Source organism: Eucyclogobius newberryi, unplaced genomic scaffold (assembly GCF_026437365.1).
Source record: "Eucyclogobius newberryi isolate DKJ021-1_F unplaced genomic scaffold, fEucNew1.0.hap1 SCAF_22, whole genome shotgun sequence".
Lineage (NCBI taxonomy): Eukaryota > Metazoa > Chordata > Actinopteri > Gobiiformes > Gobiidae > Eucyclogobius > Eucyclogobius newberryi.
This window is the reverse complement of record NW_027315857.1, coordinates 15,184,262-15,200,950: the sequence shown is the minus strand read 5'-3', so window position 1 is coordinate 15,200,950 and position 16,689 is coordinate 15,184,262. Positions and strand designations below refer to the sequence as shown.

At 37.9% G+C, this 16,689-nt stretch overlaps 1 protein-coding gene across 1 annotated transcript in view; it reads right to left on the bottom strand.

The window, feature by feature from the left end:
- LOC140372094 (pyruvate carboxylase, mitochondrial-like) overlaps positions 1-603 on the bottom strand; it is a 340,452-nt gene extending 339,849 nt beyond the window's left edge. Inside the window, exon 1 of the mRNA XM_072459379.1 lies at positions 467-603. Within this exon, the coding sequence (XP_072315480.1) occupies positions 467-602 (136 nt within the window). The 5' untranslated portion in view covers position 603. The remainder of the gene's footprint in view (positions 1-466) is intronic.
- Between the last annotated feature and the right edge of the window lie 16,086 nt (positions 604-16,689).

Here is a 16,689-nt window from a genome sequence, read left to right as displayed (position 1 = left end):
CTTTATGTGTTTTCTAAAACATGAACTCCTGACATATCAAACGCAGCTCGTCTTAAGTCTTCAGCCTTTATAAACACGGGTGATCTTTGGGTGCCGTGTCTGCCTCGTCTCCTGCTCTGTGCTGTACAAACATGTCAATGAAGTTTGCGGTATTGCTCTGTTTTGTTTATTGGTACACAACAGCAGCGAGTCTGTGTGCCATAGGGGGAAATGATGACGTGTCAGCGCCGCAGCTCTCAACTCTCAGCTAATGCATCCACGGTCTAACGCGCATAGAAATGTGGGGGGAAAGATAAAAGCACACGGTGAAGCGCACAGAGCTTACAAATAGCGCGCTCCGGTCGACAAATTAAACCTTGAACCGAGACATAGAAAATGCACAATTTGGGAAAAAAAATATGCATCAGAGCAGTTTGTGCGACGTTTGGATTTCAACCCCCCATACACAGTTCAAGATCCGTCTCACCTCTGTTAGCCACCATGACCTTTTTGATGGGGCGCAGCTCGGTGCGTGGGACCGTGTGAGCCGAGCGGGACACCAGACACACCCTCCGCACCGCCAGGAGTCCCAGGCCCCCACGGATCACTGTGTAGCCCAACATGCTGAGGAGGAGAGAGGACAGTGAGACATAGGTACATTCTACATTTCTTCCTACAGTTAAACATAAAAAGGAGCCTTGGGTCTTGCTCAATGACACAAGAGCAGCGATCAGAGCGGGAATCAAAGCTCCCACTGAACCGCTGCAGTCATGAGAGTGTAGTCATGCACTCATTCTGTTGCCCTTTTCGAACACTAACCACTAATATGTTTATCTTCACAAGAAATGAATCATCTTCTGCTTTAGTTCAGACTGTTCAGGCCACAAACACAAGAGGGAAGAATCAAGACAAGCAGACTCACCAGTCATGTGCTCGCATTTATACATTATATACTACATTTAATTAAAAGTATTCATAATTCCAAATGCTTTGAATAGTTGTCCCCATCCATTTTTCCAAGATTGTATTGTATGGTTGTTAAACGGCTAATTACTGTATCATGGGACTGTCTGTTCTCTGATTTTGTTTAATCGACAGAGGCACATCAAGGGAACTACTGTTGTGATTTTGGGACGCTACAAAAATAAATCCAATTGAATATTATTATTCAAATGGAGCTGAAACAAATATAGCTGAATTAAAGTACCAGTACCATTCATTTAGATGAGTAAAGGCTTGCTCCCCAAACCCAAACAATTGAAAACAGATCTATTGTATCATAATTATTTCATTCATGGGAATACTGCGCTTTATCCAAATAATATTGTATTTATTTTTCTCTTTTTCTCCTTTTGCTAATGACAAATGTAATTTAATTTAATGATAAAGTGCACTGTGGCTGATTGATAGCTTACATGTACACCAAAAATTCAATCATCAGATTTATGGAGTTATCAGACCACTGAAATGTCATGTAAACTGTTACATCGGACACTAATCTTCTTTGAAAAGGGCAAACTAATGTGCCAAAATTGAAAAACTTATCTTAAACTTCATTGTTCTTTGTCTTGCAAATATAATACGTTAAAAATCTACTCTAACTAACACATTTTAGACAGTGTTGGTGACTATCAAATGTCTTCTTTTGTGAACATGAGCATTCAACACCAATCAGCATTTTTCAGGCGTAAATATACCCACGCTGATTGGCTGAGAGAAAACAAGGACACACAATCCTCCTGTCACAGCCAATCAGGTGCATCAACGTTAATTGGTTGCAGCCAGGTTTATGGACACCTAACTTTTTTGTCACCATTCTCCAACTTATTTGTAAATGGCACAATTATCAATCCTATTCATTCCTAAATTTGCAAACGTTTGTTTTTCAAAGCATGCATTTTACTGAAGGTAGTCACAGATTTACATCTAGTAACAGCCGTTGTCAAGTGCACAAGAAAAGACAGCCTAATTGAAATAACCCCCTTTACACGATGCACAGCCTGCTACTTGCAAGATGAGAGCGGCAGTAGAATATTTACCCGGAGGAAGTGACAGCAGAACAGATGGAGACGTGAGCAAAGCCTCTACCACAACACTCTCTTCTTCTGACACCGCGCACTTAGGCTGTGTGTTCAGCGGTGCTTTGCTGCCACACTGTGGTCACACGCGCACATTACACACAAGGGGAACGCTCCGTCACAGCGTGTAATCCATTGCTCTTCCAAAACTTAAGAGTATTTCAATCATTTTTGTGCTCTTATATAAATGCCTTAAATTATCGTACTAACCTCAAAGCTGTGAAGACCAAACATTTTTGTATTGAATTTGAACCGTAAACTCAAAGTTTATTTTTGTATCTATTTTCCATGTATATTTTGAAACTGTAAATGTATTAAGTCTCTATATTTGATTTTTTTTTTAAATACATTGCTGTTCCAATCGTACGTGACCAACTTATTGTGATAAAAACAGCCACATAAAAAGCAATTTACATTTTGTTGTACTTTTGAAAACACAAATTGAATTGAAGTGACATAATTTTGCTTCTGAACGAGTCAAGATTAATTATTTTTACAATGATATTGTAACCTGCATGATCATGATTATTAATGAACTAAATAATCTTGACATCCTTTACACATTGTATCATGATACAGTATAGCTTATAGTGAGAAACTTTTGACCCTCAAAAGTCTACTGGGATTAAACAGCCTTAGCCAAAATAACATTAAATACATAGTGATGGGTGGATTGATACCAAAATATCAATATTTCAATACTGACTGAGGAAGCAAAGAGTATTATCTCTCATGCAACTATACTGTATCTATACTTAAAATGTTTTACAATTTAATCAATGTTTAATCCACTTTGTTTATCCGCTCTTAATTTATTTGTAGTAGAGTAGTTCAAACCGGGGTGGAGTGAAGAGAATTAAAACTTCTACACGCATATTCTCTATTAGTATATAACTTTGAATGCATTTTAATACAAAACTCATTGGTATCGTATTGGGTCCATAATCAATACGCTTACGCAATACGTTTATCATTATCACAATTTCATTCATTCATGACATTTCTCCAAATTGTTCCCATTTACTCCGGTTTCAAGTTTAAATCTACGTTGTGAACCTTTTACGGGCCCAGCAACTAATTGTCCCTGTAGAGATGTTCGTATTTTGAATAGTTTACTTTAATAGTTTATTTTTTATTGCTCAAAAATGTTAAATACCATACTATGGAACATTCTCGGCAATTCGTCGACATCTCCATTGAGACAAGCAGGTGACAAACTCCCCAGCAGGAAACGTTTTTTTAGATCTGCACTGATGCAGATCTAAAAAAAACGCATGTTATATTAATCATTTCATTCTCCGGTTCATTTATCCATTTAATTGCCACAGAATTGCTGACACAGTGGAATTCTGTGTTGACACCAGTCACCGTCCCACCGAGCACAAGCAGTTTCATCTTTCCACATCTTCTCCTGTTCCCAATTCAGCATGTATTTGACACCTGAGGCATGTAAATGTAATGTAATCTTTAAATTTATAAGCAGTAGTACTACGAAAGACTCCAGATGTCAAGAAGTAGCACTGTGTCTCCTGATGTTATTACATTATCGTCTTTGTCATAAAAGTTATAAACGGGAAAGAGGTTTTATTTGTTATGTACAACAACAACCACCGCTAAACAATTGAAGGAAGTTTTGGAGGAGCATGACAGGGAACGACTTTTAACAGCAACAGAACATCATCAAACCTGCACTGCAATGGGTCCAAGTCAGAGAACATGACGGGGCACTGTAATTAATTGCATATGCTCATTTAAAACATGTATTTATTAGTTGGTTATAAAGTGGATGGTGCAATATGTACAGGGGTGGGCCATATTGACAAATTATATTATATAAATAAACCAGAAATGGGTTAGAATATGTCTTTGAAAGTATTATCCGAGGTTCAATTATCAGATAAATGTGAAATATTGCGTTTTTGCTATAAATGATACACTTGATAATGGCAAAATAAAAACCCTGTAACTTAATAAGATGGATAACAGAATAAAGACATTACTCTGCACATGTCCATAGAGACAGGCAGCCCATTTAAAGTCTTTTGAAGGAAAACATGAATGGGATCTGATTTATTTGGCAGAGGCTAAGAGCTGAAAGGCGATCCCGTGTGAGGACAACAGCACTGTCCCGACTTGGGCTGGTGTAAGGTGTCCCACTCCTGAACTCTACACCGGACCCCAGCTCCGCTCAGAGGAAGCCAAATGTCATGCCAGTGAGACCAGTGAGGAACTGTGGAATATTTGGCTGAAATGTCATTAAAATGTGAGATATAGTTAAAAGTGTTGGAAGCGGTAATATTGAATGAGAGCTGATATGGGAAATGAGTCCGATATTTGGTGCTGATTTCATTTGGGCGATGTCCCAGTCAGACAGTGCAAGAATGGTAGTAAAAAGAGCTACAATTAGGCTATAATAACCGTTTACACAATCATGCCACTTTTTAATGTATTTTTTTATGTATTACTGTGAAAAGTGAACTTGAGGTACTTTCTTCAAGATTTTTGGGCCTTGCTATGAATTTCAACATTAAATTACATTACATCTAAATAATATACAAATGCGGCTCAAATATCCATATCAAACCTGCCCTAATGCCTTGAAGCACTGAAAGTTTTGTAGTAGTAGCACTACGAGTCATAACAAAAAGTACACTGGAAAATACATTATATTGGCTGTACTTAAAGTGCCTATGATAGGTTGGACGACTCATTGAAACTAAAATGGAGTTAAGATAAATATGTTAACATTTGCTTGAAAAAATATATTTAAAAATGTATCCTAGAATAGCAGTTGTATAATTGGACTTCCTGTTTGTAATTGATGATGTCACACTAGGAAATTAGCGTGCAACCACTGGGCCAAACTCTATTGTCATTGGGGTTTTTTTATTTGACAAAATACGAATATATGAGAGCACCTTTAGTTTGTTGAATTATTGTTTAGGGGCCAGAAATGTTTTTTATTTTGTGTAAATTATGCACAAACTTGGGATGATCGTCCCTAGTGTGATGTCATTTCCTGTTTCTTTCCACACATTTTTCAACTTTTTATGACCCAACAAGACCATGCAGTTCAACAATGATCTTGCATTTTGATCACAATCACTTTCTTGTCAAGTTATCTCCCTCAGATCTCGATTTGTGCAAAGTGATGTGCAGTGAAGACGGTTTGGTCACTGAAATGCACTCAAACAAACTGATAAACTATGATATGGAAGGAATGTACAAGCTCCCATCGATGCAGACGTTCTGGTTCGTCTTTCTCAGGGCTCGGAAACGATAATAGAATTCAACGGCCACTAAAGTGAGAGACGGCTCAATTAAACTGTCGATGCGGTGAAAAGATATATGTATCGGTAAGTCCAGAAGCCACAGTTTGCGTTGACCGCAATGTCCTGACGTCCGCTCGTGTTTAATCAGATTTGCCTTTTACTGCTCTTGTTTGTATTTAGTTTCAAAAGGGCAAGAATAAACGGCAGCTGAGAGTAAATAGCCCACAGAGGGACAAATAAAGAGAGTACTTATGTCAAAGAAACTGGACCCAGAGGAGATTAAATATTCATTCTTCAGTTAGGCCTTTGAATGTATGTTGTGAAGTTTATGTATTAAAAGGGACGAGACACGAGAAAGGGTCCACAAGAACGAGACAAAACAGGATTTTACATCATTTAGACTAAATAAATTGTGCTGTCAGTTCTGTCACAATTTTGCCAAAATGATGTTAGAAAGAGTTGAAGGAGTAGTAATAGGAGAAGAAGTAGGAGTAGTAGAAGGAGTAGTAGTAGTAAGAGTAGTAGAAGGAGTAGTAGTAGTAAGAGTAGTAGAAGGAGTAGTAGTAGAAGGAGTAGTAGTAGAAGGAGTAGTAGTAGAAGGAGTAGTAGAAGGAGTAGTAGTAGTAGAAGGAGTAGTAGAAGGAGTAGTAGAAGGAGTAGTAGAAGGAGTAGGAGTAAGAGTAGGAGTAAGAGTAGGAGTGGTGGTGGTGGTGGTGGTGGTGGTGGTGGTAGTAATAATAGTAGGAGTAATAGTAATAGTAGGAGTAATAGTAATAGTAGGAGTAGTAGTAATAGTAGTAATAGTAGGAGTAATAGTAAGAGTAGAAGTAGGAGTAGGAGTAATAGTAGTAGTAATAGTAGTAGTAGTAATAGTAGGAGTAGTAGTAATAGTAGGAGTAATAGTAATAGTAGGAGTAATAGTAATAGTAGGAGTAATAGTAGGAGTAGGAGTAGGAGTAATAGTAGTAGTAATAGTAGTAGCAATAGTAGTAGTAGTAGTAGTAGTAGTAGTAGTAGTAGGTGTATTAGTAGTAGTAGTAGTAGTAGTAGTAGTAGTAGTAGTAGTAGTAGTAGTAGTAGTAGTAGTAGTAGTAGTAGTATAATCATAATAAGATAGCATTGGTGGTGCTAATGATACTAGAATAACTTGAGTAATTTCATATTTTTTATTAACACTCTTTTTTGATTGATGAACTTTATTAATAACATTTTAAAAACAGCCACATTCAGATGGTGCACACATGGAAATGACTGGATGGATGCATAAATATGTTTAAGAATCAAACAAATCTATTTTCTTCACAACAAACCGGTGTCTTGTGAAGGTCAGAGAGAGGTCGTTTGTCCAGAAGCCAATAAACCCTGAGTGGCATTTCCATGTAGAAATTTGACATTTTATCAGTTACAAGTAAAGTGAGGGGCGCTCCTACCACAACCTGCTTTTAACTATTTTACACGTTTTCTACCATTGGAGGAATGTGACCCTGGACTTAAAGGCTTAAAAAACACACAGGTAAACCAGGCAAAAAACATAAAACATATAGAAATAAATTATCAGAGTATGTATACCCTCTGCTTTCATCATTTGCATGCATCTGAACAAATACTTGGTCCTACAATACAGGAAATGGAAATATGTGAGCTTTGGATTTGCATATTTAGACTCTAAAACACAGAACCTTTTTATAACAAAGACAATGACAATATTCAATCAAAAAGTAAAGAAATAAATATTGAACAATTTTCACACTTTATTCATAAATATTCTCCATCTAGAAGTCTTCAGTCACAATATTTCACCCATTATTTGTTTGATAATGTATTTAGAAACTCTCAATGTACATATAAATACTACTATTCCTTCTAATATTCCTTCTACTACTACTACTTCTTCAACTACTTCGTCTACTACTCTTACTACTACTTCGTCTACTACTCTTACTACTACTTCGTCTACTACCACCACCACCACCACTACCACTACCACTACCACCACCACCACCACCACCACCACCACCACCACCACCACCACTACTACTACTACGCTTTCTAACATCACTTTGACAATGGTTTGACTAGTAAACTAATCGAAAAATACATATTTGGCGTCTAATCGTTGCAGCTCACCATATGAAATCAAAACCTCAGCTTTCCACTGAAATGACACAATCAAAACTAAAACAATAAAATGACCACAAAATCAAAACAACTGAGAATCTTTTGGGCAAAATGAAAGTGCTACAGCAGAATACACACACAAAGAAAGTTGAACGACACATGCCAGATGAACTCGGCTGACTTTCACACTTAATGTTTGCTCCCACAGTAACAACTCCACAGTGACCACTTATGCAGAATAATAAGTACTTGTGTGTAGGGATTTCACGATATATCAAGATTTAGTATTATGATTATTGTGAGAAGAAAACTTTGTGATTTAATTTGTGATTATTGAGACTGTGACGCCACATAACAGGGAAAATCTTTCATTTTCTTTCATTCTCATGGTCTGTTTGTGACCAGCTTTACCAAATTGAACTTTCTGAAGGACAAAATAAAGTTAAATCTGACAAAAACCCACAGATAAAAAAGTAATTTACATTTAGGTCTTTTTTTTTGGCGACAGATTGAACTAAAAAGACTTAATTCTGCTTCTAAAACTGTCCCGATTATAATCTTTTGGTCCTTCTGACGTTATAATCACGTTTATAGACTCATCTGGACATCCCTGGTCGCGTGGTACTGAGGAATTCTCCAGTTTACACTTTAACTTCGATCTGTTCAAAGTTCTCCTCTGACGCAGACGCCAGACAAACACAGTTCAGGCATGAGGCAACGGCGCAACGTAATCAGAGCAAAAGTGTATCATAAACAAATATTGTGATATCATCAATGGCCCTATCTCGCAATGTTAAGGGGCTAAAAGGTGGACTCTGATCACACAAACAAAGTGACCAGTTTGGTGGATAAGCTAAAAGACAATAGGTCAATAAAGAGAGGAGAGGACATCACGTATTACACATGTACAAACTGTTGGTGTGGTCATGGATGTAACGGGCTGCGACGATTCAGAACTAATCATATTTTGGACTATACAGACACTGAAACGTATGCCAAAAGATGTTTTATTATAACAAAGTGTGTGGCATCATTAAATCAAAATGTCCAAAATGTTTTTACACTTAATTTAGAAATAGTTTCCATTTCAAAGCGTTCAGTTGCTGTATTTCGACATTTATTTGGTTAAAAATCTATACAAATCTCAATTAGGAATGTCAAGATTTTAAGGTTAATCATGTTTATTTAGGTGAATAAATATTTTAAAAATTAAAAATTGTAATTGTGACATTTTTAGAAGAACATTTTTATTTTTTTATTATTTATAGAAAAGTGACAATTTCCAAACTCAATTAGGTCTCAATTAAAAGAAATGTGACGATTTTAGCAGCAAAATAAAGTTATTTCTGCTCAGCCTTTCCTCAAAAAAGTAAACGTAAAGTGCTTTTTTATCTTTCCGTTTATGTCAAATTGATCGTTCAGAAAGTTTGAGTTCATAAAGCAGGTCACATAATGAGGAGCAGTGATGTGTTGAGAAAACAGGAAAAAGAACATTCTGGATTTTTGTTGCTGTCGCGATGCCAATAATAGCAAATGATCATTTGAGTAAAATTAAAACCGTGACATCCCTAATCTCAATATACAATAGAAATAATCGTTTGACCGGTTGACCACTGAAATAATGGGTACATTTCGCGCACTACAGCGTTTCTTCCTTCGCTGGTGTTTGGTGGGACAGTCCGGGAAGCACAGAATGGCGGCCACTTAACAGTCATTCTGCCCCAAAACGCCCGTGTTTAGAGCACCAGCTTTTGCACTCTTACTCACACAACTTTGTCCAACCAGATAAGTAGAAGTTGCATAACAGAGCATTACAAGAGACTATAATAATGGGTCTTAGTAACAGGTCCAAACGTGTCTATATCTTGTCATATTGTATTGACTCAGCGCACACTTTCCTACTCTGTGTCCTCCTTACACCACTGAAGGACTCATCCCTTCTTTATTCCTTCCTTATTTTCCGGACTATAAGTCACACCAGTTTTCATAGTTTTGGCCAGGGTGCAACTTATACTTAATACTTATAAGTCGCTCCAGAGTATAAGTATAAGTGATATTTGATATTTTCACTCCTGCAACCGCATTTCATACTCCAGTGCAACTTATATATGTTTTTTTCTTCTCTATTATGCATTTTTTGGAATAATACTTAATAATAATTATATTCCGGAGTGACTTATAGTCCAGAAAATACGGTAAATATGATAGTTTCACTGACGCCTTTGACCCTTTGTTTATTGCCTTGTCTGCTTCATCTGCCCACGGGATCGCTTCAAAACGTCTGAACTCGTTTTTTTCAAAAGTTGGAGGAAGCTCTACGCCGCCGGATATTGAGGAAATTGCATTCGATTTCAGATTTCAGACTCCCAAACTTATTCCTCTCATTTCTCTGAGTGTCTGCTGTATTTTCCAGTTCATATATAATACTTTTTTGATGATGTTTGCCTTATTTGTTCCACATTATGGCATTAAAAAGACTTAATTTCCATTGAAACGTAGGAAAAGTAGGTCCAGTTACATGTTGGTGAAAAGGCGACTCTTCCCATAGTAAGAAATCAGGGTTTTTTATGCATTTTTGGCAACAACAACAACAACAACAACACGTAATTGATCAAATACAAGATAAGTTTGATGTCATATTGTGGACCATTCCAGGCAAAGCAATAACAAGAAGTTGGTGTACCCTCAGTTTTGAAAAGTTAAACATTGTACCTTTTAAATAGAAGATCTTTAGTTCACTGTGAAATTAAATCACTGTTTTAACTAGGCTTTGAAAAGTATGTGTTCAAGTTTTTTGTTGTTTTTTGACTTAGAATAGAGAGTTAAGATTGACTGACATTTTTTCCCATCTTTAATCCTAGTTTTGTGCACATTTAGATTCGATTACTTCAAGTTACAGTGGTTATTGTTTGAGTTTGATGCTACTTTCTGATGCGCTTTCACTTTCTCGGTCTAAAGTATGTCAGTCCTTCGCCAGCTGAGTCAACATGATGCACACGTACCCCGCTGCTCCGACCTGACAACGCAACATTCAAATAACATTTTCTTTCATTTCAAAGCGTCCAGATATTTGACAAGCTGCATCTATTATAATTTAGATTGTATTACGTATGCTATTCATTATTATTCTGCGTGTAGTATTGTAAGTATTTGATAGTGTCCGAGTGTCATCCAATGATTCTTTAGTTTTCAGTAACAATGTCTTGGTTCTGTTTTGCCAATTTCTCGTTCTTGTTCATGCATCCAGACAATATCAAAAATGTGTGAGTGGAATGTGTGCACCAAATACACAATACAAGAAAGACACAGGTTTAGAGACAACAACTATCATGAAAAGTGAAATATTTTGACTAAGAACATTGTGTTAAATATTTTTGTCCTGTTTTAGACCTGGTTTAGTCCTGGTTTAGTCCTGGTTTAGTCCTGGTTTAGTCCTGGTTTAATCCTGGTTTAATCCTGGGTTTGTCCTGGGTTTATCCTGCTTTAGTCCTGCTTTAGTCCTGCTTTAGTCCTGCTTTAGTCCTGCTTTAGTCCTGCTTTAATCCTGGTTTAGTCCTGGTTTAGTCCTGGTTTAGTCCTGGTTTAGTCCTGGTTTAGTCCTGGTTTAGTCCTGGTTTAGTCCTGCTTTAATCCTGCTTTAATCCTGGTTTGGTTTAGTCCTGGTTTGGTTTAGTCCTGGTTTGGTTTAGTCCTGGTTTGGTTTAGTCCTGGTTTAGTCCTGCTTTAATCCTGCTTTAATCCTGGTTTAGTCCTGGTTTAGTCCTGGTTTAGTCCTGGTTTAGTCCTGCTTTAATCCTGCTTTAATCCTGCTTTAATCCTGGTTTAATCCTGGTTTAATCCTGGTTTAGTCCTGGTTTGGTTTAGTCCTGGTTTAGTCCTGGTTTAATCCTGCTTTAATCCTGCTTTAATCCTGGTTTAATCCTGGTTTAATCCTGGTTTAGTCCTGGTTTGGTTTAGTCCTGGTTTGGTTTAGTCCTGGTTTAGTCCTGGTTTAATCCTGGTTTAATACTGGTGCTGGTTAAGTGCTTATTGTATGGAAAATCTTTCAGATTATTTCTTACAAAATATCTGCAATATGGAAACTACTTCCTAATTTGAAACTTCCAACTCTCATCCCTATGACAGTGGTTCATAAACATTAACTCCCAGCGACCAATGGTTTACCTGCGGCTACAGTGGCCCAAGCATCCTCCACCTGAGAAGCCACTGTATCATTAATAGTGATGTTAAAGAAGAGTAATGACTATAAAATACTTGATAGAAGCAATTAACATGCCATCCCTTCATTACAATTCACACAATTTAGTTTGAACCTCAAGGGACCCCCTCAGAATCTTTGCGGACCCTTTTGAATTCCATATGATTGCATTGGTACCAGTCCAAAAACTGGAGTAAAGGTTGCTTCTACACAGAACAAACTTTGCACATTAACCAACCAAACCATAAAACGCACAAGAACCAGACAAGTCCAAAGGTCAAAGGCCATGAGACGGCTCAGGATGAAAAGAAGTAGGTTATCTCCGCTCACTTTGAAGCGCATCTTGCAACATCCTGGGCAGATTGCGCAACGCCAGAAAGTAAACACAAACAGTCAAATCAAGTCCACACACTCAGAACCAACGAACCATTCTTCAGTCAAAAGCAAAAAGCAAAGTTCGACCTCACCATGTGACAAGAGGCGCGCGCGGGGGGGGTGTAACGCGTTCCTTTGGGCTGCGTAAACTGACACTTTTCCCCGGGGGTCCCACCGCCACTCGTGCACGTCATTCATACATGTACAAGTACCACGCTACACGCAAACGAAGTACTACACAATCCAGAGGGGTCCTGTCACAAACGTAAACACACTATGCACACGTGCGTAAAGTTGGAGAAGTTTTGTGCGCATAATAGTAGCATGTTAGCAACTCCGAGCTATCACACGTCACGCACACAGCCACGCGACTGCGGACAGAACCGTGACTCGTGTCCACGTCAAAAGCTCCGTTGACAGTTCACACATTAATTAATCAATCAATTCATTCATTCATTCATTCATTCATTCATTTATTCGTCCCCGGGTCGCCACCTCCGGGTCTGTACTCACATGCTGGCGCTGCGTCGGTGCCTTTAAACGCGAAGACAGTCCCGCTCTGGAGTCACCGGACACCGATTGTAAACAGTGCGCTGTCAGAAGTGTGTTGTAGGCTCGCTCTCTTCAAACACACGGACACACGGAGACGCGCGCTGGCAGGACGGAGGAGGAAGAGGAAAGAGATAAGAGGAGGAGGAGAAGAAGAAGGGGGGGGCTCATGGACGGGCACTGCTGCTGCTGCGGGACGCCACGGGACACGCTCAGTCCCTCATGAGATGCCAAAGCAGCTAGGAGGAGGACTCTGCAGCTAGTTGCTAACACTCTATGAGAGCTAAGTTGGCTAGCAGCTGGCTCGGGCTGTCTGACTGGCGGATGTAGGAGGCTTGTACTGCGCCTGCCTCGGCTCTGCTCGGTGCTAATCTGTCTCTCTTCTCTCTCTCTCTCTCTCTCTCCGAGGAGCGTTCATCCCTCTCTGTCACGTGACGCCACCGAGCGCACGCCCCCTCCCGCTGCTCTCGGCCAATCAGAGGACACGTGAAGGACGCGCGCACTTTAAAGAGCGCAGGCCAGTCAGTTCTCTATCTCGTTATCTCTTTTTATCTCTCTTTGTCTCTTTTTCTCTCTTTTTTACGGTACAGCGTAAAACACATACTTTGAAGATATAACTACAGTAGGTGGTTGTAAATGTATCTTTTCAGTTGGCTGTCAACCGTTATTAAAAGTAACACAACAACAACAACAATAATATCTAATGCATTATTATCATGCATGGCCAACATTATTCCAGTTAAATATTCCAAAGCTCAGATCCCTTTGGAAAGTCATGCTGTCCTCACAAAATCAAACTCAAATGCATTGTAGTTTGTAGCAGTTTGTTTGTCTGACATAGTGTTTCTCAGTTTATCCTGAGCAACAGCACACTACTCACACAAACAGAATCAACACTTTTGTCAAACTTGAAAGCACTTTTTCTAATATTTGCGGTTGCACAACAGCAAATACTTGCAGTTTGGCTGTTAAGTGCTGTAATGACATTATCATTGCAATATTTAAAAGGCCAACTCTTAAACACAACACTTTATTTTATTTTTCTATTGGTTTATTTGAATAGGGGCAGATACAAAAACAATGACTCTAACACAGCAGTCCAATATATGCATCATAGTGCTCGAAAAGACATTTCACACAGTCTGTGAATTGACAGTGGCTCCAAAGGACAGATGGGAGAAGATCATAGAATTAAAAGACATGTGTGCACACTCAGGAGTTAGGCATTTTCTTATTATCTTGAAACCATTAATGTTAGATCTAGTTTTTTTGCACACTTTTTTAACTTTGAAATTCAACTGTGGGTCTAGAATTATTCCTAAATATTTCTCCTCTGGTACATGATGATACAATGAGTTCCCCATTAATTTTGATGGAAAAAACAAATGCACTTATTTTTCTAGGTGTTAAGAGTTGGGCAAGACTCCTTTAGTATTCAAGAAAAAAGTTCATTGTTCTTGGTTCTGTAAGTATGACTGAAACCATGACTCTGAGCGCTTTGAGAGGTTAAAAGATGTGATCTTTGATATGAGCAGATTATGGTTAACTGTATCAAAAGCCTTTTTCAAATCAAGGAACACTGCATCTACTGCATATTGACCTATTGGGCAATAGTTGGCCACTTTTCCTGTGCTCTATTTGACAAGTGCTATTTTCCCACGTGACAGCAAACTGAGCAGTATTGATAGAAGTGTTGATGACATCAGTTAGAGAGTTCACAGGATATGACTGTTCTTTAGAAAAGCAACATCTAGTTTGTACATATTGTTTGCAGATGAGTTGTTCAAGTTATTTTAAGCATTTAAAACAGTGGCTGTATCTCATCTTAAACAGAGCTGGATCCTTTGATATTGTCTATTTCGATTGGAGTAAACTGTGATGCAAATTCTTTAACAGATGAAATAAAAAAGTTATTGAATATATAGCTCAGGTTCATCTTTTTTTTTTCCCTGACACTTCAGCATTTCTATTAGGATTTAATACAATGGAACTGCTTCCAAATGTTTTTGTCCATTCCCCTTTGAATCTGACTGGACATTTGTGTAATCATTTGCTTTGGTGCATTTCATTTAGCACCTGATGTCTTAAGCTTTTGAAGATCAGTGTGTCAGTATTGTTTTACTCTTGAGAGAGATTTTTAATGAACGATCTCTTTCCATCATTAATTCATCGGATGCTATCAGATATCCAAGAGAGTTGGACTTTACTGTGTGCGTTTGTTTGTTTTTTACTTGTCCACTGGATCTGGAATGTGAATGTATTGCAAGAATCATTTATGTGGTTAATCAAGATCTCATTTCAATTGGCTTTTTCATGGTCTGCCTCAAGTATTTGCTAATCTTTGCAAGGGATTCCTTATCAGACCATTATATTTTCATTTTAATTAGCAAGGGGATTTCGAGTCAACTTTAAAGGTGTATTAAAACCGGAAAATGTACATGCCTTTTTAGGCAATTAGTCAAATAGTGTCAAAATCTTAGCTAAAAACAAAACAAAACCAAGACTAAATCAAGGCCTATTAAGAATTAATAAGGAAAATCAAGAATAAAAACTAACAGAACACAGTATTTTTGTTTTTGTCTAATGTTTGGCATGTGTACATATATCTGATCCATTTATCCCAATGTCCCAAAGGGGACTAATGTAATATTACATTGCAAGAAACCTGTGCTAATGCAGTATCAAAACCCATCTTTATGTGAAGTAGAACAGGTTTTAAAAAGACCAGGATGTGTTTACAGCCTTTGGAAATGACACAATAGAAAACTGTGGCATTACTCCAAATGCTCTGCTGCAACACAGAGCCAGATGTGAAACTACTCGAGTAGCTTATGTAGGAAGAAGTAATCAATACTCATATTATTAATGTATCATGATTCAGTTTGATTTATAGGTCAAACTGAATTACTCACATTTTTTACAAAACTCTGGAAAGCTTAACAGAACTGGTTGTAGCCTATAACATTTGTTTCATGTTTTCTGGTACAAAAAAGAACATAATTTTTTGTCATAGAAAAAGCTCTTCAAATAATCGTTTGTACTAATGAGTACTCATAATTTTGTACTTCAAAGTAAGTGGAGAATTAGCACACGCAGCTAATACACAGTAGCAGATTGTTTCTCAATGCATGTTTGTTCACTTATCAACCGCAGATAAAACCCTGTGTCAATGACATTTCTAAGTGGACACATTTGAACTTCATGTGAAAATCAGAGCCACATTCAAAACTATGTATTTATTTCCAGACATGACAGGATTTACAATCAGCGCTGAAAGACTGCTGGCTAGTAAAGAGTCATTTTGTCATTGCATGAACCCACATCGCATTTACAATTTCTCTGCAACTTCAACTTTTTACTTGTCCTCAAATGCTCTTACAAGGCAATAGACTGAGACAGAGAGCTGTGCTAAGTGTGCCAATAATGTTGTGCCAAATGGTTATGTAAGAGCTATTTGTAGCTTTCCACAATAAATCTGAGTGCAGGAATGTCTACAAACATTAAATTTGTCAGATTAGTTAGTGCTAATTTGCACAACCATTGAGTTGGTTAACTGGAGGATATGTAGATGTTTTATTTAAAAGTAGAAAAAGCTTCAGTTGTAGTCATCTGGACTCAGTTAGAAAAAATAGACGTTTCGACTCTCATCCAAGAGTCATTGTCAATAAAAGAATTTAGATCGAGAAACAGAAATGGAGGGCTAAGGTTTAATCTTCCTGTTATTTATAATGGGTTACTGAACCCCTGGAAAGGTAGAGGACCAGGACCAGGACATTTAGATGCTAATCAGGTACTCAGGGTGGTTGAGCCAGGGTCTCACAAAGACAAAAGGATTCTAATAGCCCATTAAGATTCTGAATAGGCTAGCTCGGTAGATACAAGGGGGGAGTTTCTGTTGAAACAAACAACTCTTTCTACTTCAGGAAGGCTCCGCCCAATGGGTGGGTCTTACCACAGAACAGTATTAATATCGGAGTTCTCGATCTAAATTCTTTTATTGACAATGACTCTTGGATGAGAGTCGAAACGTCTATTTTTTCAAACTGAGTCCAGATGACTACAACTGAAGCTTTTTCTACTATGGAACACGCCTGGACGAATGAGGGATTACACCGACGTT